This window comes from Oryx dammah, unplaced genomic scaffold (assembly GCF_014754425.2).
Source record: "Oryx dammah isolate SB20612 unplaced genomic scaffold, SCBI_Odam_1.1 HiC_scaffold_2, whole genome shotgun sequence".
NCBI lineage: Eukaryota > Metazoa > Chordata > Mammalia > Artiodactyla > Bovidae > Oryx > Oryx dammah.
Window position 1 is genome coordinate 21,325,127 of NW_024070186.1, and position 26,438 is coordinate 21,351,564.

Genomic DNA, 26,438 nt, shown 5'->3' on the forward strand with positions numbered 1-26,438 from the left:
GTTCTATTCAGGGCTTCAATTAATTGAATAAGGTCCTCTCACATTGTGGCAGGCAATCCACTTTACCCAAGTAACCAATTAAAATGTTAATCTCATCTAGAGTAATGTTGGACCAAATATCTGGGCACCATGTTAGTCGCTCAGTCATGTCCAACTCTTTGCGACCCCATGGACTATAGCCTGCCAAGCTTCTCTGTCCATGGAATTCTCCAGACGAAAGAATACTGGAGTGGGAAGCCATTCCCGTCTTCAGGGGATCTTCCTAACCCAGAGACTGAACCTGGGTCTCCCGCACTGCAAGTGTATTCTTTGCCATCTGAGCCGTCTTGGCACCGTTTGTTGTTGTTGTTGGGTTGCTATGTCCAACTCTTTGTGACCCCACGGACTGCAGCACACCAGGCTCCCCTGTCTTCCACTATCTCCTGGAGTTTGCAAAACTCATGTCTGTTGATTCGGTGATGCCATCCAACCATCTCATTCTCTGTCGCTCCCTTCCCCTCCTGCCCTCAGTCTTTCCCAGCATCAGGGTCCTTTCCATGAGTCCCATCAGGGGGCCAAGAATTGGAGCTTCAACTTCCGCATCAGTCCTTCCAAAGAATATTCAGGGTTGATTTCCTTTAAGACTGACTGGTTTGATCTCCTCACTATCCAAGGGACTCTCTCAAGAGTCTTCTCCAGCACCACAGTTTGAAAGCATCAATTCTTTAGTGCTCAGCCTTTTTTTTGGTCCAAATTTCATGTCCATACATGACTACTAGAAAAACCACAGCTTTGACGATATGCTCCTTTATTAGCAAAGCGATGTCTCTGTTTTTTAATATGCAGTCTAGGTTTGTCATAGCTTTTCTTCCAAACAGCAAGCATTTTTTAAAATTAACTTATTTATTTTAATTGGAGGCTAATTACTTTACAATATTATAGTGGTTTTTGCCATACATTGACATGAATCAGCCATTTTGTGGCTGCAGTCACCATCCGCAGTGATTTTCGAGCCCAAGAAAATAAAATCTGCCACTGTTTCCATTTTTCCTCCATCTATTTGCCATGAATTGATGAACCTAGATGCCATGATCTTAGTTTTTTGAAGGTTGAGTTTTAAACCAGCTTTTCCACTCTCCTCTTTCACCTTTATCAAGAGGTTCTTTAGTTCCTCTTAACTTTCTGCCATTAGGGTGGTATCATCTGCATATGTGAGGTTGTTGATATTTCTCCCATCAATCTTGATTCCAGTTTGTGCTTCATCCAGCCCAGCATTTCACAGCTCAACTCTGAATAGAAATTAAATGAGCAAGGTGATAATATACAGTCTTCATGTACTCCTTTCCCAATTTTGAAACAGTCCACTTTTCCATGTCCACTTAGAACTGTTGCTTCTTGACCTGCATATAGGTTTATCAGGAAGCAGGTAAGGTGGTCTGATATTCCTATCTCTTTATGAATTTTCCACAGTTTGTTGTGATCCACAAAATCAAAGGCTTTAGTGTAGTCAATAAAGCAGAAGTAGATGTTTTTCTGGAATTCCCTTGCTTTTTCTATGATCCAGTGGATGTTGGCAATTTGTTCTCTGGTTCCTCTGCCTTTTCTAAACCCAGCTTGTACATTTGAAATTTCTCAGTTCCCATACTACTGAAGCCTAGCTTGAAGGATTTTCAGCATTACCTCAGTAGCTTGTGAAATGAACGCAACTGTACAGTAGTTTGAACATTCTTTGCCATTGCTCTTCTTTGGAACTGGAATGAAAACTGACATTTTCCAGTCCTGTGACCACTGCTGAGTTTTCCAAATTTGCTGACATATTGAGTGCAGCATTTTAACATCCTTTAGGATTTGAAATAGCTCAGCTGGAATTCCATCACTTCCACTAGCTTTGTTCATAGTAATGCTTCCTAAGGCCCACTTAACTTCACATTCCACGATGTCTGGCTCTAGGTGAGTGACCGCTGCTGCTGCTGCCTACACAACAGTTATCCAGGTCATTAAGACCTTTGAACAATTCTTCTGTGTATTCTTGCCACTGCTTCTTAATCTCTTCTGCTTCTGTTAGGTCCTTGCTATTTCTGTACTTTATTGTGCCCATCTTTGCATGAAATGGCCTAGCCCAATTGACACAAGAAATTAACTGTTATATACTGTTTCCTTAAGCAACTTGCTTTCTTAACTCTCCATTTTGATTTTGAGATTTGTCGTTGTTGATGCATGTATCATTTCATTGTATTTACATCATAGGTTATGAATTTTTCTGTCGATGGACAGAGGTTGCTTCACTGTCGAACAGAAGAGGTTGCTTCAGTTCCCTGTCACAAACAAGAGGGGCATAAACTTCATGTACACAGGAGAGATTCTTTCTAGGTCTTAGGTGGGCAAACTACAGGCAGGCCAAATCCAGCCAAGCATCTATTTTGTAAATAAAGTCTTACTGGAACAGTACACTTGTTCATGTGCTAATTGTATACTAACTGGCTGCTTTCACACTCCCAGGCAGAGTTGTGGATTTGCAACAAAGACCACAAAGCCTAAAGTATTTCCTCCTTGTCCCACTAGAGAAAAGGTTTCTGGGAATTCCCTGGTGGCCCAGCGGTTATGACTCTTCACTGTCCCCGCTGAGAGCCCCCGTTCAATCCCTGGTCAGGGAACTAGGATCCCACAAGCAGCCACAGCACACCCCCCAAAAAGGAAAGGGCTTCCTACTGGGCTCCAGGTTGGTACTAGGAGCAGCATGGGCTCTGCCTATCATCAGCTTTTATCCAACATTGCCAAATGCCTCCCCAGAGTGGCCACACAACCTACCCTCCCAGAAACAGAATATGAGGCCCCCCTTCTTCATATCCTCTACTTCCAAAGGTTTGCCAGTCTGATGCTTGTGAACTGGTTTCTCATTGCTATTTCATGTTTGGCTCTTTAAACAAGTATCACTTATTCATTCAACAAACGTCTATTAAGGGATCATTGTGTGCCTGGCACTGTCAAGATAAAGCTGCTCCCTTTGACAAGAGAAAAAACTAAGCTTCTCAGGGTTAGAATCATGATTCAAACATGGTGGGTGATGAAGCAAGATGGTTGCGTGTGGGTGGCGCAGGCATGCCCTGGAGAGGTTAGCACCATGAAAAATGATCAAATAGCTGACTGTTCTGCAGGTCTAAGGATGCTCAGTTGAGAAATAAAGCAACAGTTCAGCTCTCTGCCTACAGCTTCTCACAATCAGGGGCACTTCCATCGTAATTCTTAGCAAAAAGGACCTGTATCTCACACAGGGATCATTGGAGTCGTTTAGTAATTAAACTGGTTTCCTATCTTCTCTTTTGACCTTAGAATATAAAACATCTGCAATTATAAGAGAAAGAATGAATGTGAGAAAGAAACTGTCCATAAATGATACAGCAAGACATACAGCTTTATTATTTAAAGTTATCAAGAGAGCCAGTAAATAAAGGAAAAGAGAGGTGGAGTGTGACAGCAGTAAATCTTCATATGTCTGCCAGGAAGTCAATAAATAATGCCTGTGGCTGAGAACTCAAGCAATCAAAAAATCTGTAGAAAGATGGGGCAAGCTCTGGACAGACAAACAGCTGGGGACTAGGACACAAGGTTAGAAAAATGTGGGCCTGCGAGTGCTTTTTCTTTACAAACCTTTCTAAGCGTTTCTTTTTAGTACTGTTAATTTTTAAACTAGTGTGTGCATGGCTTTGTTAATTTTTAAGTTGAAGTACAAGAAGTACGAACGAGAGTTTCTGAAATAATTACAGATGAAGTGACATGTGTATAGCAATCTGAGATAAGGAGTCGAGGTCAGTGGAAATGGAGGTTTTTTTCATTAGCCATAAGATTTTAATTGTTGAAGTGAGGAGATGTGTCTCTTTCTACCTTTATATGTAGTTTTATGTAGTTGAAATTTTCCATAATAAAATTCTTTTTAAAAAGAAAAAGGGGCAATGAGCTATGAGTCAGACATACGAGGATTAAATTCAACTTGGATGCCTAGTCCTGTAGGCAACTTCCTGAACTCTCTGGGCCTCAGTTTCCCCATGGGGAGGCTGGGTGGCCGGGTTTGCTCATGGCATGCAGAGGTAGCAATGTGAGTCAAGGGCTGGAACCTGGAAAGGCCCTCATCTGTTCAGGAAAATAGTTCAGCCCACAGCAGGGGAGAGGAGAGAGAAAGCCAGAGTGAAGAGCAGGGTCAAGTTGTCAGGGTTTATTTAAGAGCACACCCCTGAATAAATTCAAATTTGCTCTTAGTAAGTTCATTCCAATAGAAACAGGAATGGGAAGTTGGAAAACATTTGCTTCAAATGTAGAAAGTGGAGAGACGCAGAGAGAAGTCACAGAGGGAGACCAGCTGGCTGCCCAAACAGAGCCTCCCAGAGTCACCATATCTTGAAATGCTTGGTGCTCAAAACTCTGATTTTATTAGGGCATCTGTAGAAATTAGGGCTAGCTCATGACAAAGAAACCCTTCTGACAGGTATACCCAGGATTACATACTGCTATACGGTGGCAGTTAAACTCTTTGCTCAAAGCAAGTCCAAGGTAATTGAGGCAGGATGTTGGGGGATGTGGAATGAAGGAGGCCTCCGGGGAGGGTGAAGACAAGGGAATTCTGTCCTCCCATGACAAAGGGCAGCCTCTAGGGACTAGGAGCTCCTGATTGCCCAGCACTGTGAACAGCAGCACCCACACTGGCACTATCAGCCTCTTGCTCCACACTCCTCTGACCTCTCCTACTAAGACCTCTTCTCTCAGATGGACCACAGTGTAATGATCAGGTCAAAACTCATATGCAGTATAAACTCAGGAGGGTTCCCCCAACCTCAACTTCCCCAGAAAGACTAAAATTAGCCCTTGGTGTCCCTGATTCTCCCTGGATGCCCAGTGGCTGTGACTATGCTTGGGATGAGCTGTCCGGGAAATGACACCTTCTCCACTCCTTGATGACATGTCCCCTAACTCCACCCGCAGGTGCAACCTTAAGTCAATCTGTGGGCTTCATCTTTTCCAACCACAGGTAACAACTAGCAGGTTGAACAAGAAAAGAGATGATTAGGACTCAGACCAAGCTGGATAAGGGATGGGAATGGAGTGAAGCATGTCATTGTAGGGAGCTGTTATCTTTGATTTGGGAGTGAGGGGAGGGGCCGGAGGTGATTCTCAGGTTGGAAGTAGGTACAAACCTGGCTGTTCCTTGAGGGGCTCCCCTGTCTGTTTGTCCCTGAAGAAGCAGCACCATTTCTGGGCCCATTCATCCATCTCATCCTGTACCAGACACTGTGGGGGGTGGAACAACAGCAGAACAGAAAAGCAGTGCCTGGCCTCAAGGAATTTATATTCTGGCAGAAAATACACAGATAGCAAGAAACAAAAACTGGTAATAATTATAAGCTGTGGTAGCTCAGGTGGTACAGAGTCCGCTGCAATGCAGGAGACCCCAGTTCAATTCTTGGGTCGGGAAGATCCCTTGGAGAAGGGACTCCAGCATTCATGGGCCTCCCTGGTGGCTTAGACAGTAAAGCATCTGCCTGCAATGCAGGAGACTTGGGTTCAATCCCTGGGTTAGGAAGACCTCCTGGAGGAGAGCATGGCAACCCACTCCAGTATTCTCCTGGAGAATTCCCATGGACAGAGGAACCTGGTGGGCTATGGTTAATGGGGTCACAGAGTCGGGATTACTGAGCAACTAAGCATACGTAGCTGGGATAAGTGTTTTAAAGAAAGACAAGGCAGAGAGAGGAAGAGCGAAGAAGATTCTGCCTTAGGCGAGGAGATCAGGAGAATGGAGCCACCCACACAAAGAGGAGAGAGCAGTCCAGGCTGGGGAGTCACCACCCGCCAAGGCCTCGAGGCAGGAGGGAGGCCTGCATGGTCCGCGAAACCGATACCAGCAGGGTTTAACCTGCGAGCAGTGGGAAGCTCATCACACCTGCCGGGCCTTGAGGGCTGCTGTCAGAAGTTTGGGTTTTATTCTAACCAAAAGAAACACTGCAGAAGAGTTTTTATTTAATTTAATCGCAGCAACATGATCTGATGTGAAGAGTTGAAGAAAATCTCCCTGGAAGCAGAATGCAGCACGGACTCAAGGAGAGGAGGACCGATGGATTAGGAGGATGATGTCTTGGGGTCAGAGAGCGTGATGGGATGTACAGCAGGGTGTGGGTGGAAACTTGAGATGCAGATGGATTTAGGGTACACTGGGGCAGGAGTGGGCGTAAAGCTGACTAACCTTGGTGTTGGATTAGATGTGGCAGATGAGAGAAAATGTGATGTCAAGACTCTGGTCTTTGGGTAGATGTTGGTACTGTTTACTGGCATGGAGAAGTGGGAGGCGGTATTTGAGGGGAAAAAAATCCGTTTTAGTTATGTTAAGTTTGTTAAGTAGAGAAGATGTCAAGGGGAGAATGGTACACAAGCCTGGAATAGAAAGGAACGTTCTGGGCTAGAGACAAAAATACAGAAGTCGTCGCATATACATTTCAATCCATGCAAATGAATCAGACCACTCATGACTATAAAGAACAAACCCAAAGACCCAATCCTGAGAAACTCTAGCATTTAGAGGTCAGAGAAGAGAGAAAGACTTCATGAAGGAAAAAGTCAAAAGCTGGCCAAAAAGTAGAAGGAAGAGTGTGGGAGAGTGGTTCATGGGAGCCAAGAGAGGGAAGCGTGCCTTGTGACAAGCACAGTGGGCAGGTCAGGATGAGCACAGGGATGCATCTGCTTGGCTTGGAGATAGGGTGGCCTTCACCACCTTGATGAAATTGCAGTAAGAGTGGGGTGCAGGGACAGATGATGATTTCTTGCTCATTTATTGCTGAAAACAAGTTATTGTTGCTGTTGTTCAGTCACTAGGTCTTGTCTGACTCTTGTGACCCCATGAACTGGAGCACAACAGGCTCCTCTGTCCTCCATTATCTCACAGAATTTGTTCAAATTCATGTCCATTGCATCAGTAATGCCATCTAACCATCTCATCCTCTGTCATCCCCTTCTCCTTTTGTCTTTCCCAGAATCAGATTCTTTTCCAGCGAGTCAGCTCTTCACATCAGGTGGCCAAAATATTGGAGCTTCAGCTTCAGCATCAGTCCTTCCAATGAATATTCAGGGTTGATTTCCTTTAGTATCAACTAGTTTGATCTCTTTGCTGTCTAAGGGACTCTCAAGAGTCTTCTCCAGCACCACAGTTTGAAAGCATCAATTCTTAGGCTCTCAGCCAACTCACATCCATACATGACTACTACAAAAACCATAGCTCTGACTCCGCAGACCTTTGTCAGCAAAGTGATGTCTCTGCTTTTTAATAACGCTGTCTAGGTTTGTCATAGCTTTCCTTCCAAGGAGCAAGGGCTTTTAATTTTATGGCTGCAGTCACCATACACAGTGATTTTGGAGCCCAAGAATATAAAATAGGTAACTGCTTCCACTTTTCCCCCATCTATTTGCCATGAAGTGATAGGACTGGATGCCATGATCTGAGTTTTTTAATGTTGACTTACAAGTCAGCTTTTTCACTTTCCTCTACCACCCTCATCAAGGGGTTCTTTAGTTCCTCTTCACTTTCTGCCTTTAGAGTGGTATTATCTGCATATCTGAGGTTGTTGATATTTCTCCCAGCCATCTTGATTCCAGCTTGTGACCAACCATGACATTTCACACGATCTACTCTGCATGGAAGTTAAATAACCAGGGTGACAATATACAGCCTTGTCATACTCCTTTCCCAATTTTGAACCAGTCAGTTGTTCCACATCCGGTTCTAACTGTTGCTTCTTAACCCACATACAGGTTTCTCAGGAGACAGGTGAGCATTTATTCTAAACTTGAAAGTCAAACAAATGTGAGAAGTGTTTCCAGGGTTCTTACATCTGCCAGTGCACCAGCTGAGTCTCATTTCCCGGAGCCCAGTCTTACCCACCTCCTCCCCTTCTGCAGCTCTGTCTGCTGGGATGTCAATATCATTAACTCCGAATAAAGCATTCATTATGCCCTTGAGCCCAAACAATAAACCCTTTTGAAAATGCTGCTCATCCTTGCCCTTTTTGAAACACAGTGATAGTCAAACCCCTCACCTGCCTCACTTCACATGCATCAGCTCATGTGATTCTCACAACTACCCCCAGGAGGCAGAGCATGGCATTATCCACATTTAATGGATGAGGAAACTGAATCTTAAATCACTTATCCCAGCAACTGGCCCAAACTGGTGAGGAAAGAGCTGGGGTCAAGAATAGGCCAACATGTTCATTGCCTACACAACATTTACACTGTGTGGAGAGTCCCAGACATGATCACCAGAAAGTGCGAGAAGGGGATTGACTTAGATGTAGGATAACCCAAGGAGGAAGGAAGGGAGGGAGGCAGCAAGGGCCAGTTTGTTTTTTCATTTGTTTTTTTGTTAGTTGCTCAGTAGTGTCCAACTCTTTACGATCCCATGGACTGTAGCCTGCCAGGCTCCTCTGTCCATGGAATTCTCCAGACAAGAATACTGGAGTGGGTAGCCATTCCCTTCTCCAGGGGATCTTCCTGACACAGGAATCGAGCCTGGGTCTCCCACATTGCAGACAGATTCTTTACTGTCTGAGCCACCAGGGAAGCCCCCAGGAGCTCTGCCTGAAAGCCTAGGGTTGATCCTTAATTCCTCTCTCTCATGCCCCCTGCAACTGCTCCATCCCCACCTCCTTCCTAGTCAAAGCACCATCACCTCTCCTGGGTGAATGCAGAAGCCTTTCAGCTGGGCCCTCAGCATGGTCCCTAGTGTCCTACAGCTCCCTTCCTGCAGGAGTCAAAGGGGTCCATTTACCATGGGGGTCACCCCTGTGCCTGTTCACAAGCTTCCTGTGACTTCCCAGCAGAAGCCATCTCCTTTCCACTCTTCCCAAGACCTTCACCCTAAGATCTGGCCTCTGCCTGCCTTTCTAACCATGTCTCCTACCATCCTGCTAATTCCCCCAGACCAGCACATAGCCAGCACAGAGGAAATCATCATCACGTGCTGGAGACATGGAGGCAGGAATGAGTGAGTGACTAAAGCAGCTTCATAGACAACGCCATGTTCAAGATGAGCACTAAAGTGGGGAAGAGGTTCTCAGGTGGCCAGGTTCAGGGTAGAAGACCAGGTGTTCTAGGTAGAGACCACAGCGTAGGCCAGGACAGCAAGGAGGGCCAGGAGCAGCTTGGGGGCAGCGTGAGCAGGACCGGAGGCAGGTCTGTGCAAAGCAGAGGCTCTTAAAGTCCGATGTGCATTGTAATCCCCTGGAAAGCTGGTTAAAACAGAAATCATTAGGACCTACTCCAGAGATTCTGACTCAGACATGGGAGGTAGGGTCTGAGAATTTGCATTCTCACAAGTTTCAGATGATGCTGATTCTGCTGGTCCAGAGGGACCACACTTTGAGAACCAATGGGGTAACGTCTGCTAAGGAAGCCTCCACATGGAGGCGCAGAGGAAGATAGGTCCAGGGATGTCAGATGAGACAGCTGCAGGCCACGCCCGGAGCAGCTTGAACCCACACAGCCAGTGGGCAGCCTCTCCTAAAAGTACCATCCCCCACAGAACACACCCCTGCCCACCTCGACCTCTGACTGCCATTTCCCCGCTAGTCAACCCCAGCCTCTCTCATCCATGGCATTTTAGGCTTTGCAGGTGAATTTTGTCTTTGCTTCTAGCAAAACCAATGGGTACTAATCCCTCAAAACCAGCTAATCTCACATAGCAATTTGTCCTTTGCTGCTATGATGGTGTTTCTTTTTAACAGAAGTGGTGTTAAGTTACATGGCCTTGATGGTAGGAGTCCCTGCTCTGGGCAGTGGGACAGAGAGAAGGAAAGGATGTCACCTGCTGGTGTCCCCAGCATACCTGGGGACAAGCTGCCAGCCTGCCCTCCCTTAAGTCTGCCCTTGAGAGCAACTGTTATATCAGTTTATGCTATACTTTTCTCCTACTAGAAAAGTGGACAGGTGTGGCCCCAGGGTCATGAATAAGCATGTTTGCACTCCCAGCATCAGTCAGGGACTGAAAATCTTAGTGTGTGGTATTTTTATTGCCTTCTCCCCAGAAAGAAAAGGTGATTGGAGAAGTGAGGTTAATTTGCACCCACTATAGCCATAAATCCAAGAGGACCAGATAGCTAACGCATGCCTCTTGCAGTCTTAAATACAAATGACCTCTGCTGTCTAGGGGCTGACAGCAAAGCATACAGCCGCACGACCCCTCTGGGCCTTCAGAGTCGGACCACAAATCTGCCTCAGCTCTTCCCAGTTTACAGAGCTCAGAAATGAAAGCTCAGGGACTTAGAGTGGGAGATGGCTTGGGTTGATTGGTTAGCATTCTCACACACAGTAGAGAAGATGTCTCTTTGTCTTCATGATGGAGTCCAAATAGGAACCGGGAATCCTGACTCTTCTGTGTTACAGCAAAGACAGAAAACAGTCCTCCACAACACAGTCTCTCTTGATTCTGATGTATCTTTTGGTTTCCAAAACTGATGACAAAGATTTGCACACTTTCAAGTCACATTTACCTAGCTTGGCCTTCTGGCTCTGCCACATTCCAGCTGTGCCATTGCTAAGGTTAATTGCTAAGGCAATTAACATATGCCTTAGCAGCCTCGTCCGTAAAATGGGTGTGTTGATATCAGCATGGGGGGGATAGGGGGGCGTGAGCATTTAGTGAAGTTGTGAATGTAGTACTGGTGGAAAGTGGGGCACTGCTGGTGAGCTGAGATGTGTTTAACAGCTGGCCCTCCATGGATAAAAAGGTTCTATGGTACAATATTTGCCAGTCTCCCTAGTGGAGCTACTCTCACCCAATGACATCAAGCTACCCACACAGACACAGAGCTGGGAAGAGATGCGTGTAGGACACTGTTACACAGTTTCACCTGTCTATTAAAGAAAAATGCACAACCTAAGAGTTGAGAATTAAGTTTTATTTGGGGTCCTACTGAGGACTATAGCCCAGAAGACAGCCTCTCAGATAGCTCTGAGGAACTGTTTGGAAGAGATAAGGTAAGCTGCAGGATATAGGAGCTTTATGCTAGAAAACAAACATCAAAAGATCACTGCTAATCATAAGAAACTGACATCTCAAGCTGATGATTTCAGTGCTTTTATATATAAAGGGAGATGAAGAGTCTGAGCTCATTGAAATTATTCCTTCAATATGCATCTTAACTATCTAAGGCCAGTATCCAAAGCACAGAATGCTTCCTGTTTTCCTGCATCCTGGGTTCTTAGGGTGCACCATGGGGGGTAGGGGGTAGCTCCAGGGGCTAATGGCTTGGTCCTTGTAGAACTATTAATAGAATGGCAGGCAACATTCTTTGTTTACTGGAATGACAAACAATGTTCCCTGTCTACACATCACTATAGATATAATAGAAACAACCTCAAAAGCAGAGATGACAGTCAAACATAGTAAAACAATTTGGAACTGATGAGTATTCATTACTTTTGTATTCTAAGTATTTATTACTTTTGTTTTTAATATAATTTATGTAATTGTTGGGCTCCCTGTTGGCTCAGCTGGTGAAGAATCAGCCTGCAATGCAGGAGACCTGGATTCAACCCCTGGGTAGGGAAGATCCCCTGGGGGAGGGCATGGCAATCCACTCCAGTATTCTTGCCTGGAGAATCCCCATGGCAGAGAAGCCTGGGGGGCTACAGTCCATGGGGTTTCAAAGAGTTGGACATGACTGAGTGACTAAGCACAACACAGAACATGTAATTGTAAGTTCACATAATTAAAATTTTCGTGATGGCTATGTTTAACAACCAGCTCACAAAACTCCTGAAATAGTTAATAGTCTGCCCTGGCAAGCCAGTACAAGCCAGTCCAAGCCAGCGCCAGCACAGGGGGTGGGCGGCACACGTGTGGATGGGCAGTAAGTCCGATTTCCCTTCTTCTTCCTTTTCTGTTCTCAGCCCCAGAGAATATGGTTTCCCCAGATATAGAGACAAAGATGGTCCCTGTTCCACTTCAGGCTCCATACTTACTTTTGGCCTCGGCCACAATCCCAGTCCTCAGCCTGTGCTAAACCTCAGCTGAGTCCCAGCCCTGGACCGGCCTCCCGGCCCTTTCCTGGCTGCGGGCGCTGAGCCACCACTGACACCCAGAGGTCGTGGCCTCTGCGGGGCTGAGGGACCCCAGGAGGACAGAGGAAGGCTCTCCGTGGCTCAGCCCTGGCTGGAGGTCTATTTTAGGATCCCGTCTGTGGACATGGGGTAGCACTGCCAGCCAGCTGTGCTTTGGCAAGTTGGGACCTATAATTAGCCTCTGCCTGAGGCTCCAATAAACCCCTTGTTGTTACTAAACAACAGTGAAAGCAGGAAGGTCCCCAGCTTCCCGGAGCTCAGCGCTGCCCAGCCTCCTCGGACAGAACCACTTCATCTGCTGGGCAGCGTCCAAACGGTCCCAAGCCACCTCCGGTCCTCATCCGGAGTGAGGAGGAGAAGCAAGGGCAGGGTCCCGGCCTTGCCTCCCATCAGCCGGCACCTTCTACCGACTCCTGCGCCTAGGCTCCTGGCAGCCTCCTACTTAAAGAGTCTGCAGTCCACCGGGCAGACGTCACTGATTCCCACAAGCCACGCCCCAGCCGTAACGCAGCACGCGTAAGCACTAGGGTGTTTATTCTGGACAACCAGACATAGGTGACTGCATCCCCAAGCATTTCTGCTTTTCCAGATCTGTGTGCCTCTGAACATGGTACACACATACCACCACTCATGCCCCAGGGTTGGGTTTTATTTTTAACTTTTTCTGTCCAACCTCTCGGTTCCCAGTTTTAAAAGCAGACACAAAATGGAGCTGTACCCAAGAGAATAGTTTAAACCTGGAGCTCCCTCACTGGCACACCCCACCTTATACATATATACTTATTTATTTATGGCTGCACTGGGTCTTCCTTGCTGCCCAAGGGCTTCAGTAATTGCACATCGGCCCTAGAGCGTGTGGGCTTAAGCAGTTGTGGCTCACAGGCCCAGTTTCCCTACAGCATGTGGGATCTTCCCAGACCAGAGTTCGAACCAGTGTCCCTTGCATTGGCAGGTGGATTCTTAAGCACTGGACCACCAGGGAAGTCCTGCATTAGTCATTCTTCGATTCCTTTTCTTAAAGGAGGTCTTCCAGATGGTACAAGCTGCAGGCCTGTTCTGCCCACATCGGCCCCACATAGCCACATAGTTCAGAGCACTTCTGAAGCCATCTTCTCTGTATCAAGGTTTTTGAGCCCACAATCTGGACACTTCCTATGCCTCCAGTCCCATACCAGGGTGAAATATTTGCCAGGGGTACAATTGTGAGAAAATGAGCAGAGTGAGTGCCCTGAGCTTCAAATTCATCATCTGCACGATGGCATCACTGAGCATCCAGAGACAAGGAAAGGGACTCCTGATGTGGGGGTGGCAGTGTGTGGAGAGGATGAAGACAGGGCTGGGTCAGAGCTGCCAGAGATAGTGCTCAGAGGCCTCACTTCGCCAGAGCCCTTGAATGAACTATATTCAACCACATAACTATGTCTTCTTATTGTCTGTATTCTTGATGCTCTGACAGCTGGAGCCTCATTAACAGGCAGAGACTGCACTTTCATGGGGCTAGCAAATCCTAGAGATAGTAACCACTTACCTGGGACAATGCTTTCGAGATGCAAATCAGTCCATTCTGAGTCAGTACCCCAACCTGATTCCCATTGCTGGCTCTCACCTTCCAGGAGGCAATATTCCTCTGCTCTGACCACCCAGGGCTAGGTACCAGAAAACTGGGGACCACCACTATAGCATAGAGACCACTGAAATTATTTAAACCAGCCAGTCCCAGCTGCTTACCTTGCCATGCCCATTTCTTCCCATGAAAACCACAATAAAACCTTTACCCATGCTTTCCCCTCACCCTTTCCTGACCAAACCTGTTGCTTCTCCAGATGCTGATGGAATGGCCACCACAAGCCAGAGCTTAGGGACACAGCAATGAACAAGGGGCTGACCTAGGGAGGGCTACTTCAGCACGATGAGATGAGACTTTGCTGGGGAAACAGGGAACACAGGGTGGACCAAGTCCCAGCTCCAGGTGGAAAGAATGGTGCTCTTCTGATCCAGTGGGGCCATCCTGTGTGGTATGTCCACCACTGATTTTCCCAACAGCAACCTCATCTTCTCGCTGCTCCAGCCCCACCCTGACACACACAGGGGAGAAGGAAACTGGGGTCTCCTTCTCATTCTTCTTCATCTCACTCCACTCTCTGACCTCTGGTGCTGGAAGTCCTCCACCAAGTCAGCCAAAGAACTCATTAATTGCAACTCATTGATTTTTAAGAGCAAAGGACTGATAAGAGCTTAAAACAGTCATTTGCATCATTTTATTTTTTCAATTTTACATATTTTTATTAAAGATAACTTGTGCTGTGCTTAGTCACTCAGCTGTGTCCAACTGTTTGTGACCCCATGGACTGTATCCCTCCAGGCTCCTCTGTCCATGGGATTTTCCAGGCAAGAATACTGGAGTGGGTTGCCATGCCCTCCTCCAGGGGATCTTCCCAACCCAGGGATTGAACCCAGGTCTCCCGCATTGAAGGCAGATTCTTTGCCGTCTAAGCCACCAGGGAAGCCGAAAACATAACTTACATAGAGTAAAATACACAAATCTGTAAGGTACAGCTTAACAAATTTTTACCCATTATGTGTGTTAATCACTCAGTTGTGTCTGACTCTTTATGACTCCATGACATCCACCAGGCTCCTCTGTCCCTGGAATTCTCTAGTCAAGTATACTCGAGTGGATAGCCATTGACCCAGGGATCAAACCCAGGTCTCCTGCATTGCAGGCAGGATCTTTACCATCTGAGCCACCAGGGAAGTCCCTTTACTTATTATATAACACTTTAATCACAGATCCAGATATGGAACATCTGGGTTTTTTTACATTTTATTTATTTATTTTTGGCTACACCGGGTCTTTGTTGCTCTGCACACGCTTCCTCTGGTTTTGGCGCGTGGCAGCTACTGTTCACTGCAGTGCAAGGGCTTCTCACTAGTGGCTTCTCTGGTGGAGCACAGGCTCTGGGCACTCCGGCTTTGGTATTTGTAGCACATGGGCTCAGTAGTTGTGACATGTGGGCTCTGAAATGTGCAGCCTCAGTAGCTGTGGTGCACGGGCTTAGTTGTTCCCTAACATGTGGAGTCTTCCCAGATCAGGGATCAAACTCATGTCCCCTGCATTGGCAGGTGGATTCTTTACCACTGGGCCATCAGAGAAGTCCCTGGAACATCTTCATCCCTCCCAAAGTTTTCTCAGGTTTGCTTCCATTTTAAAAAAATGTTATTATTTGTTTTTATTTTTGGCTGTGCTGGGTCTTCATTGCTGTGTGAGCTTTTCTCTAGTTGTGGCAAGCAGGGGCTTCTCTGTTGCAGTGTACAGGCTTCTCATTGTGAAGGTTCTCTTGTTTCAGAGCGCGGGGCTCTAGGGCACACAGGTTTTGCTAGTTGCAGCTCCCTGGCTCTAGAGCACAGGCTCAGTAATTGTGGCACACGGGCTTAGTTGCTCCGGGGCATGTGGGATCTTCCTGACTTAGGAATCAAACCTGTGTTTCCTGCATTGGCAGGCAGATTCTTTACCACTGAGTTGCCAAGAGAGCTTCTTGCCTCCTTCTTAACACATGTACACCTGTAGCAGATTCATGTTGATGTATGGCAAAACCAGTACAATATTGTAAAGTAATTAGCCTCTAATTAAAATAAATAAATTTATATTAAAATAATAAAATAAAATACCAGTTAGTTTATCCCCCAGCCCAAACTGAAGATTATGCAAAAGTCAATATGTAAAAAATATATGTTTTTTAAAAGAAGCTTCTCAGGTTAAAAAGAGGACCATCCCCCCCAATTCCCACCTGTGGGGATCCTGAGAGGTGTTGTGGTCCAAGTTTGAAAAACCATTCATCTCCGTGAAACCTCTGAACTGTATGAACAATGTTTATGTTCCCATGTATGTTTTCAGAGTGGACAGAATTCTCGAGTGTCCAGCATGTATTTAAATGTAAATAGTTAAGTTTAAATAAAATTGAATGCCCCCCTTCTGCAGTGTTCTTTACCACATTTTGAGTGTTCCGTAGCCACATGGGGCCACTTGTTGGCCCGCGCAGTGTAGAACAGTTCCATCATCACAGAAAATTCTGTTGGACAGCACTGGTCTAGAGAGTTCATCAGCTTCTCAAGATGCCCATGACCAGAAAATGTTAAGAGACACTATGTTGAGCCAGTGAAACTTTGTTTAAGGAGCCAGAAGTTTCTCTGGAGAGCCAAAAGCACATCGTTGTGAAAGAGGCTATGGACTGGTCTGCCTTAAGTAATCTTTTTGCTCCAAAATCCAACCCTAAAAGCCCTTAAAATATATCCAGATTTTAGACTTTAGTGTCTATCTCCTCCTTTCTTAAAGAGGAACACTTGAATTCTAAAAATACTTGCCATGAGAAAAGTTCTCGCAGCACCCCAAAGCCTCTGTGCCCAGCATGAGGCCCAGTGGGAAGTGGGAAGATGTGGCGGTGACCTTGTCCTTCGGTGTGTGGTTGTTCTAGGTGGGCGAGGCGGTCCTGGAAAACGCACGGCTCATGCTCCAGACAGAGAATATCCAGGCGGGCGCGGACGACTTTAAGGAGAGGTAACACTCTGCAGCAGAGGGGATGTCCCTCCACACCCAGGACTCCTGGGCCACTTGGGTAATGTGTCTGCAGCAGGCACCTCAGTGTCACAGAAGGCTGGGTGGGATAACAGCAGTCCTGGGAGAATCCAGAGCCAAGAGCACCCCGCTCAAGCGCTCCTTGTCGACACCAATAGGTCTAAGACCTCAGAGACTTCACGAGTGTCACTTGGTTTATAGCAGGAGTCTCAAAACTCATTGTACATTAGAATCACCTGAGAGGCTGACAGAACACGCAGATGGCCGTGGCCACACTCAGAATTTCTGATTCAGTAGGTGGTACCTAAAATTCACATTTCTAACAAGGTCCCAATGATGCTGATACTCTGGTCCTGGGAACACACTTTAAGAACTACTGGTTTGGATCTACGCTTCTCAATTCCAGCTGCATATGAAAATTACCTGGACACTTGAAAGTGCTGGTACACAAACCTCACAGGCTAATTAAAACAGAGTCCCAGGGATGGGGCCAGGCCTCTGTATCTTTAAAGTTCCCCAGGCTTTCTTAATGTCCATCCAGCCTTGAGAACCACCTCTTTGGGGTCTAATACAGTATTTCCTAAAATGTGACTGATGAAAATCATTTTAAGTGGTATGAAGATTAATATTTTATTTTTAATAGTCATTGAGCTTTATGTTTCCTTCTGTTTATGGCCCATGAGACTGTCTTTCCACTATAGTACTACCATTCATAGTATCAATATAAAATTTGTTTAATATAAAGAGCTTTTAAAGTTGGTTGATTTAAGGTTTGGTCTTTAAGTAGACAAATTTGAGGAACAATAAAAAATAAATAATGATAAAGGAGATAAACATTTAGGGCAAAATCATGAAGGAGAGTGAGTTTTGCAAAATACTGGCCTAATGGAAAAGCAAAATGAAGATGCCCTTTTATGGACGAGCACAGTGATTTTGGGAATATTTTGTGGGGAAGGTGTCCTGGGAGTTGAGCAAATGGGTGAGTCATGGGATTGTTATTCCCTAAACTGGCAAAGATTAAGAAGAAAGGCATATAGTTGGGAGTCAGTAGGGAAGACCGTGATCCCACATTTTTATCTTGGGAATAAGAAGGGTATTGTGATGAAACTCCAATACTTTGGCCACCTGATGCGAAGAACTGACTCCTTAGAAAAGACCCTGATGGTGGGAAAGATTGAAGGCAGAAGGAGAAGGGGATGACAGAGGATGAGATAGTTGGATGGCATCACCAACTTGATGGACATGAGTTTGAGCAAGCTCTGGGGGTTGGTGATGGACAGGGAAGCCTGGCGTGCTGCAGTCCATGGGGTCGAAAAGAGTTGGACACGACTGAGGGACTGGACTGAACTGGACTGTGATGAAAAAGGGAATCCCCACCATCTCCTAAGATCCCTAGTCTTTTCCTTTCTCTGACACCAAGCCCCTCTACCTGCTAAAAGGCCTCCATTAGTGGCACTCTGGAGTCAGAGAGTCTCAATCAGCCAGGGTTGCCATTTACCCAGCACTGGTAGCCAACAATACCAGCACACAAGGAAGTGGACCCATCATCCAGTCGTGATAGCTCGTGCACAATTAAAGACAAACACCAGTAAATAGCAAACCATTCACACTAAATTTAAGGTGGAATTTAATTAAGTGTGATAAAACAGCATCTGACTGAAATGTCTTTCATTCATTTATTCCTTTTGGCATCAATTCATTCATTCATACATTCATACATACCTTTGTCCTGCCATTCAACAGAATAGAATGTAAACTCACTGACAGCAGGGGCTTGATCTATTTTGTACTCTGCTGTATCACCAGCTCCTAAAACAGAGGACATGAGATAGCTGCTCAACAAACATTTGTTGAATGAGTGAATGAATGAGTTCAACATGTGTTTGAATGTCCGTTTATCCCAGGCCCCTTGCCAGGTGTTGGGAGTGAAGTGAATCAGGCATGGTTCCTGACCTCAGTGAGCCCGCAGTTTAATGTCAAAGACAGAGGAGTGAGCAGACAGTGGTCTCACTGAGCATAGATGCCACCACTGAGATGAGCCCAAATGAGGGAGGGTTGGGAAAAGAGGTGATACCTGATTTGGATCCTGAACTCATGTAGAAGTTGACCAGGTGAGTAAAGGACGCATGACTTCCCAGGCAGAATGAGCAGCATGTGCCAAGTTGGGAGGACGTGAGAAGACATGATGTGTTATTGCAATTCCAAGCAGGTTGGGAGACTAGGGCATGTAGAGCAAACAATCCTGGAGGACCACGTCAGCCATTCCAAAGGGCTCAGACATTATCTGAGAGCAGAGGAGACCCTCAGAAGGGGTCTGAGCAGTGGCCCATCATGACCAGACTTGAGCTTTAAAGGAAGCTTTGTAGTGGTAGAGAGAAGAGGCAGGCAAATGAGTAGGAAACAATGGGAGTGAAGGGTCTGGATTGGGACAGTGGTTGGAAAGTCAGTTTATCAGATTATTGAGGAGCCAGAGGATGTGACAAGCCATCTGAGCAGAGAGATGACTCTGTGTGGTTAAGTACAGTCACTCTGCAGGTAATACTGTGAGTCTGGGAAGACTCTAGAAGGCAGGTGTAGTTCAGGGCTGGCCTGGGATGGTAGTAGTGGGCAGACTTGAGGGATGGGTTGAAGAACTAACTGGCTGGATTTGAAAATTATCTACCTAGACAGCCTGAAGAGGGAAGGTTAAAGGTAAATTCCAGGCTTTGAACTTAAGTAATTTAGAACACTGGTGATTCTTTGAATGAAATGGAAAATTGGGGAGGGAGAGCTTGTCTAAAATTCAGGCATTGGTAATGAGTTTGGTTTTGAGGACGCTGAGTTGAGTTGATGGTGGAGCAGTCAAGCAGAAGTGATGAGATGCCATAGACATCATCGTGTCAGGGAGGCCTGCAGGTCAAGGCAAGATGGTTCTGGGTGCCATGAGCACCCAGGGATTCTAACTGAAGTAGGGTGGTAAAAAAAAAAAGGCTAAAAGTTTAACAGCAGCCTTGGGGGATGTCACAGAGATATTTCAAATCCTCAGAGGACTTCCAAAAAAATGGTCTGTAGGGGACCAAAACCTCCAGTAATGCTGAATGGATCATGTGCTGGAAGAGACCAGGCTCCCTGGACAGGTGAGCAAAACAGGACTGCAGAGGCAGCAAGGGATTCTTCCAACTTGGGTCAAAAGGGACCAATCCCCATTATATGAGTGGCTTTCCATTTCAGCTGGAGGGACAGGGTTTGTCTCCAAAGAGACTAAATGTTAATAAGAATACAGTCCTTCAGAAAAGAATACATTTGGGTAGAAAATGTAATCCCATGTATAGAACACAGAGAAAATGCTTCAGAAACCACCCTTGAGTGCTGATTCAGAGATACAGGTCCAGCTCTGAGGGAAGCCTCTGGTGGTATGCCACAGGGCTCTGTCCTCAGTCTCCTCATTTACTATTTTTAACTGCAAGGAGCTTGAAAGCAGATGTGACAAAATGACCAACCGTCCAAAGCCAGTAGGGGTGGTGAAGAGTAGACTGACAGAATCATGATTCTGGTCCCAACACGTTGCAATAATAAGCCAATGAAATTCTAAGACGATAAGCATGTACTCCTATTTTGCGATTCAAATACTAGGTGGACTTAGAGAAGACAGGAAAACTGGGTTTCAAGCAGCTCTTATGAAAAATGTTCAGGGGTTCTCCTTGATTAGTCAGCAGCAAATACAGCTGGTCAAACTGAAACAAAAACAAACAAAAACTCACAATGCAAATCTTAGGGTTTGTAATGAATAGAATTAAAGGGTTTAAACAAAGGGGCAGACAGTCCCACAGGACTGTGAACTGATCAGGTAATATCTGGAGTTTTACATTTCGTTCTCTGTATCACATTTTAAGAAGGATGTAGACCAGTGAGAGTATTTCTAATCATTCCACAAGTTTATCTTAAACCTGGTGCTGAGAAAACAAAATGGAGAGGGTCATAGACCCTGCCTTCAATAATGATGAATATGAAAACTGATTTACGTGAAGAATGGAGGAAGGAAGTGGGAATGTTTAACCTGAAGGAGAAAGGTCTTGGAGGGGTGGAGGGGATGGAGACCTGATGAGAGAATGAGTAAGGAAGTATCTCCAAATGTTTGGGGACAGCTAGGCAATGGCAGCCCACTGCAGTACTCTTGTCTGGAAAATCCCATGGATGGAAGAGCCTGGAAGGCTGCAGTCCATGGGGTCGCTAAGAGTCGGATACGACTGAGCGACTTCACTTTCACTTTTCACCTTCCTGCATTGGAGAAGGAAATGGCAACCCACTCCAGTGTTCTTGCCTGGAGAATCCCAGGGACGGGGGTGTCTGGTGGGCTGCCATCTATGGGGTCGCACAGAGTCAGACACGACTGAAGCGACTTAGCAGCAATGAAGGATTTAGACTGACTTCAGGTGTTGCAGAGTATGGAACTCAGACTCTTATAGGCATTGAAACTAAAGCTCTTGAAGGAGGAAATCTGCAATAGTTAGAATCATTCAAAAATGGCCTGGTGGCCTTGGGCAATGAGGTCCCATTGCTGCAAGTTTTGAAGCCGAGCCTGCATGATCACCTATCGATAACACCGTCAGGTGACTGACACCTGGCAGCAGCTGCAATAGTCAAACGCTGAAGTGCCTCAAAATTCTAAGACCTTCAGATGCTTTCTGGAATGAGAGGTATGAGACATCACCCTTCTGTGGATAGATGAAGGTAACATGTGAAATGTGACTGAGTGAATGGCGGTGGAGGAGAGGAGCGACACTGGGAGAAACTGGAAAAGATGTTGGATAGTTGTTAAGAAAAAAGGCCTGTGCAAACCAGAGACTGAAGTGACTCAGAGGTGATGGTTTCACACTTCTATCTGTGCATGTATGTGTGTCTGTGTGTTAGTCACTCAGTAGTGTCTGACTTTGTGACCCCACGGATTGTAGCCCACCAGGCTCCTTTATCCATGAAATTCTCCAGGCAAGAATACTGGAGTGGGTAGCCATGCCCTCCTCCAGGGGATCTTCCTGACTCAGTTATCAAACCTGGGTCTCCTGCAGGCAGCTTCTTTCCCATCTGAGCTGCCAGGCAAGCCCCGTGTTATTGCATAGTTCACATATAAATCCAGATCTCCAGTTTCTGTAGAAGAGAAAGGCACACCCCTTCTGATGCTGCAGTGCTGGGGAGGGGATGGGCAGCAGGGCCCCTGTTGCTGAAGCGTGTGTGTCCCTAGGCGCGTCAATCCCCGCCTCTCACTTTGGCCCGGACCTGGCCCTCGTCACTCGTCTATATCCCCCTCTTGGCCTCTGAAGGCATCTGGGTTTGCAGCCAGTCCTGAAATTTTACATGGGCTTTTTGGAGAGAGGAACACGTTCTTCATTTTGAGATTATTGACTTCCCTGATGGCTCAGATGGTAAAGCGTCTGCCTGCAATACGGGAGACCCAGGTTCCATCCCTGGGTTGGGAAGATCTCCTGGAGAAGGAAATGGCAACCGACTCCAGTATTCCTGCCTGGAGAATCCCAGGGACGGAGGAGCCTGATAGGCTACAGTCCATGGGGTTGCAAAGAGTCGGACACGACTGAGCAACTTCACTTCAGTCTGGTAATTAGCAGATTCTCAGTAATGTTTGTTAAAGTATGCTCAGGTTAAAAGGATGACAAATTAGAACAATGATGACAGTACTGGTCCCCTTACCTGGATATGGTCTCTTGGAGAAGCTTTCCCTAGAGTTCCTTGCTTCCAGTACTCCATGAGACTCATACTTTGTTAGCCCAGGTGCCCTGTTTTCAGCAGTTGGCTGCAATCATTTTCATTTTAATAAATCAATATGTAACAATTGCCTTAACAGTGTCCTCAGACCCACTGAGGAGAAGGAAATGACAACCCACTCCAGTACTCTTGCCTGGAAAATCCTGTGGACAGAGGAGCGTGGTAGGCTACAGTCCATGGGGTTGCAGAGAGTCGGACACGACTGTGTGACTTCACTTTCTTTTCTTTCTTTCAAACCCGCTGAAACACTGACTTTTAATATTCATTTCCTGAGGTGAGGTGAGGTGGAGTCGCTCAGTCATGTCCGACTCTTTGCGACCCCATGGACTGTAACCTGCTAGGCTTCTCTGTCCATGGGATTCTCCAGGCAAGAATACTGGAGTGGATTGCCATTTTCTTCTCCAGGGGATCTTCCCGACCCAGGGATTGAACCCGGGTCTCCCACATTGAAGGCAGACGCTTTAACCTCTGAGCCACCAGGGAAGCCCTGACTATCCCATAATTAGCCTGTTGGTCACATTTATAATCTGGTTGTTTTTCTTTGGGGTTATCCAGTCTTGCTGATTGGGTTCTTTTACCTACAGGTACGAAAATGAGCAGCCATTTAGGAAGGCAGCAGAAGAGGAAATTAACTCTCTGTATAAAGTCATTGATGAAGCGAATTCGTCAAAAATGGATCTGGAGAGTCAAATAGAAAGCCTGAAAGAAGAACTCGGCTTTCTGTCCAGGAGCTATGAAGAGGTAGGTGGGGACTGGGCTGTCTACAGGTCCAGAAGCCCTCACCTGTCTGGCTAAGCTTCACAACATAAGTGACGACAGCCTTTCTGTGTCAATTACTCTGGGCTGTGGGTAAAACGCCAATAAAATATTTTCAGATTCTTATAGTGGGTGAGGTTATCCTGAGTCTCAAACTCAAATTGCTTCAGGGACCAGGCAGATACATAAATGGGGAGGAAGCAGGTCCAGGCAGCAGTGAATGATGGAATGTGTGCTGAGTTAAAGGGAGCATCTCCCAAGGTTTCTAGCTTGGACCTCCTTTCAACACTGGACAGAACAAACGAAATAACTCTGAGAGTAGATCCAGGCTGTGGCTTAGTCACACTTTATAATAAAATTAGGTCAGATCAGAGTGACAAGACCAAAGGGGCCCACCAATGGGGATGTGGTCCAGTGTCCTGCAGAACTGCGCTGATTCTAAACTAAGTCGTACCTGCCACTGATCCAAGACCTAAAATGCTTGCAGTTGAAACAGAGAAAACCCACCTAACCATGTTCACACTGGGAAGTTACTTCTTTTGTCCAGCCTTGAGCTAACCACTTCCTCCTGTTCTTAGTTCCATGTTTGCCGCCCTTTTTGAAAGGTACCCCTTTTTAAAAACTTCAGTTATCTTTAACTTTCTTTCCACCTACTCTGACTTGATGAAATTCATGAGTTTCATCTTGCTTTTGTTGCTTACTCTGTGTTGTGATTTATTTTGAGTCTTGCTTTGGGTGAGTCTGGGATTGTGAAGACCAACTTAAGAAATGCATCCTAGGGGAAAGAGAATATGGTGCCCAAGCTGCCTGTCTCTGTGAAGCCCCACGATGGGCAGCAGCAGAATGAGAAGCCAAGTGTCGCTCATGGAGCTGGGCTTTGGCCGCTAAAACCTCATGTCTTTTCTTTCTCCTCTTGAACTCGCTGAGGTGTATATTCTCATTTTCAGGATGTGAAAATGCTGTACAAACAGCTGGCAGGGTCTGAGCTGGAACAACTGAATGTTCCCATTGGCACTGGGCTGGATGACATCCTTGAGACGATCAGAATTCACTGGGAAAGAGATGTTGAAAAGAACCGGGTGCAGGCGGGAGCCTTGCTCCAAGCTAAGGTGAGAGGCAAGACCAGCACCCTCACTCTGCCCTGTGCAGAAGGAGGCCAAGCAAAGATGAATAGCAGCCAACATGTGAAAGAAGAAAAGCAACCATTTCAATCTCATCAGACAGAAAAAGACATGCAATTTACGCAATAGTTTTTTGTTTACCTGTCTAAATGCAGAATATGTTTAAAATGTTAACACTCAATGTTGGCAAGCATGTGGGTGCTCTCCTGAGTTATTGGGAAGCACAAACCAGTCTGACATCTTTGAGGAAGGGATTTGATGGTATGTATCGAGAGTTTTGAAATGCCCCTACCTGCCAATTGACTAATCTAGATTCCATTAAAGATATAATTGAAAATATAGATAAAGTTTACATCCATATATACCCACTGAAGCATTTATTATTATAAGGGTGAAAAAATTGGGAGGAAAATCAGATAAATGTTTAACAATAGGAGAAAGAGTAAGCCACAACCTGAGCATGCAATAGAATATCAGGCAATTATTAGAAATTAGATTTATGAAGCATTTGACAGCAGTATGGGGACTGCTCAGGCAATAAGGTAAAATGGGAGTAATAAAGAGAGTAGAGAATGATATGTACCAAGGGCCAGCAAACTTGCTCTGTATAGAACAAGATAGTAAATACTGAGGCTTCCTGGGCCAGAGGTCCTCTGTTGCAATACTCAGCTCTGCCACTGTGGTGTGAAAACTGCTGTGGACAGAAGGTATCAGTGAGCATGGCTGTGTTCCAATAACACTTTATTTTCAGAAACAGGAAGTGAGTGGGCCTGATTTGGCCTTTGCACTGTAATCACTGACCCCTGCTATACACGGTGGGTAAAGCATTCAAACAAAGAAGCTAAGCCTCAAGAAAAAGTCAGAAGGAAGTTTATTGTACTTCAATTATACCTTTATAATTATATAATTTAGGGCTTCCTTGATAGTTCAACTGGTAAAGAATCCACTTGCAATGCAGAAGACCCTGTTTCAATTCCTGAGTCGGGAAGATCCCCTGGAGAAGGGATAGGCTACCCACTCCAATATTCTTGGGCTTCCCTGGTGGCTCAGATGCTAAAGAATTCTCCTGCATTGTGGGACACCTCAGTTCAATCCCTGGATTGGGAAGATCCCGTGGAGGAGGGCATGACAACCCACTCCAGTATTCCTGCCTGGAGAATCCCCATGGACAGAGGAGCCTGGTGGGCTACAGTCCATGAGGTTGCAAAGAGTTGGACATCACTGAGCGATTTAAGCACAATTATACCTTAATTAAGCTATGAAGAAAAGGTCTCCCTTTTAAAAAAAAATCAGAAAGAAAAAACCCTGTAATGTAAAGGTATTAGCATTAGCAGTGGTTGTCTTTAAGCGAGGGACCCATTTCATGTTGTGGTGTGTTTTCTTTCTTGTTTTTGAGTATTTCTCAAACTTTTCTTAAATAGTATGATTTATATTTGTGGAGGGAAAGCATCTTTTATTAGACCTCAGAAATAAGAAAGAACTTAACCAGAAAATAGAAAGCACAGGGTTTGTTCTTCCCTTCTCCATCTCCCACCAATTCATGACTCTGGAATTCTGAGGCAGAGGATGAAAGAGCAGAAGAGGAAGGGAAGCAGACAGAAGTGAGAAAAATAAGATAGAATTTGAAAGAAGGCAAGAGGGTTGCTCTGAGGTCTTGGTGACCACTGAGTGGGTCTCAATCCTGACTGCACAGCAAAATTATTTCAGGGCACTTTCAAAAAATACCCAGGCTTGAGACCAATTAAATCAGGAGGAGGAGAAGGACTTCTGGCTTTTAAGCTCACTGATGATTCTAACACATAGCCAAGGTTGGGGACCATGGGTTGATCAAATCGACCAAAAGGAAATGAGGAAGGCCCTTTCTGTTTTTTCTTTTCTCAGCCCTCCTCAACCCCTGCCCCCACGTATCAATAGGAAACTTCCCCCACAGGGTCTTCTCAAATGTGGATCCCCCCAAATTCTCCAGTCCAGAAAGTGTCTTCCACTCCCCAATTCTCTACCCTCTACTCCTTTCTAACACCTCTTCTTTCTACTCCTTGGGCCAGGTCACTACAAACAATTTCCACAGCAAATAGTGCCTAGTAAGTCCATTGAAATACAGCCTCCACAACGGTGAGAGGTGAAACAGCACAGAAAGTGAAACCAAAACATAG

At 45.8% G+C, this 26,438-nt stretch overlaps 1 protein-coding gene across 1 annotated transcript in view; it reads left to right on the forward strand.

Annotated features, from left to right (window-relative positions):
- The window catches only part of BFSP2 (beaded filament structural protein 2), a 74,372-nt gene that overhangs the window by 29,494 nt on the left and 18,440 nt on the right, over positions 1-26,438 (forward strand). The window contains exons 2-4 of the mRNA XM_040232760.1: positions 16,551-16,633; positions 22,993-23,149; positions 24,112-24,273. Coding sequence (XP_040088694.1) covers positions 16,551-16,633; positions 22,993-23,149; positions 24,112-24,273 — 402 coding nt within the window. The remainder of the gene's footprint in view (positions 1-16,550; positions 16,634-22,992; positions 23,150-24,111; positions 24,274-26,438) is intronic.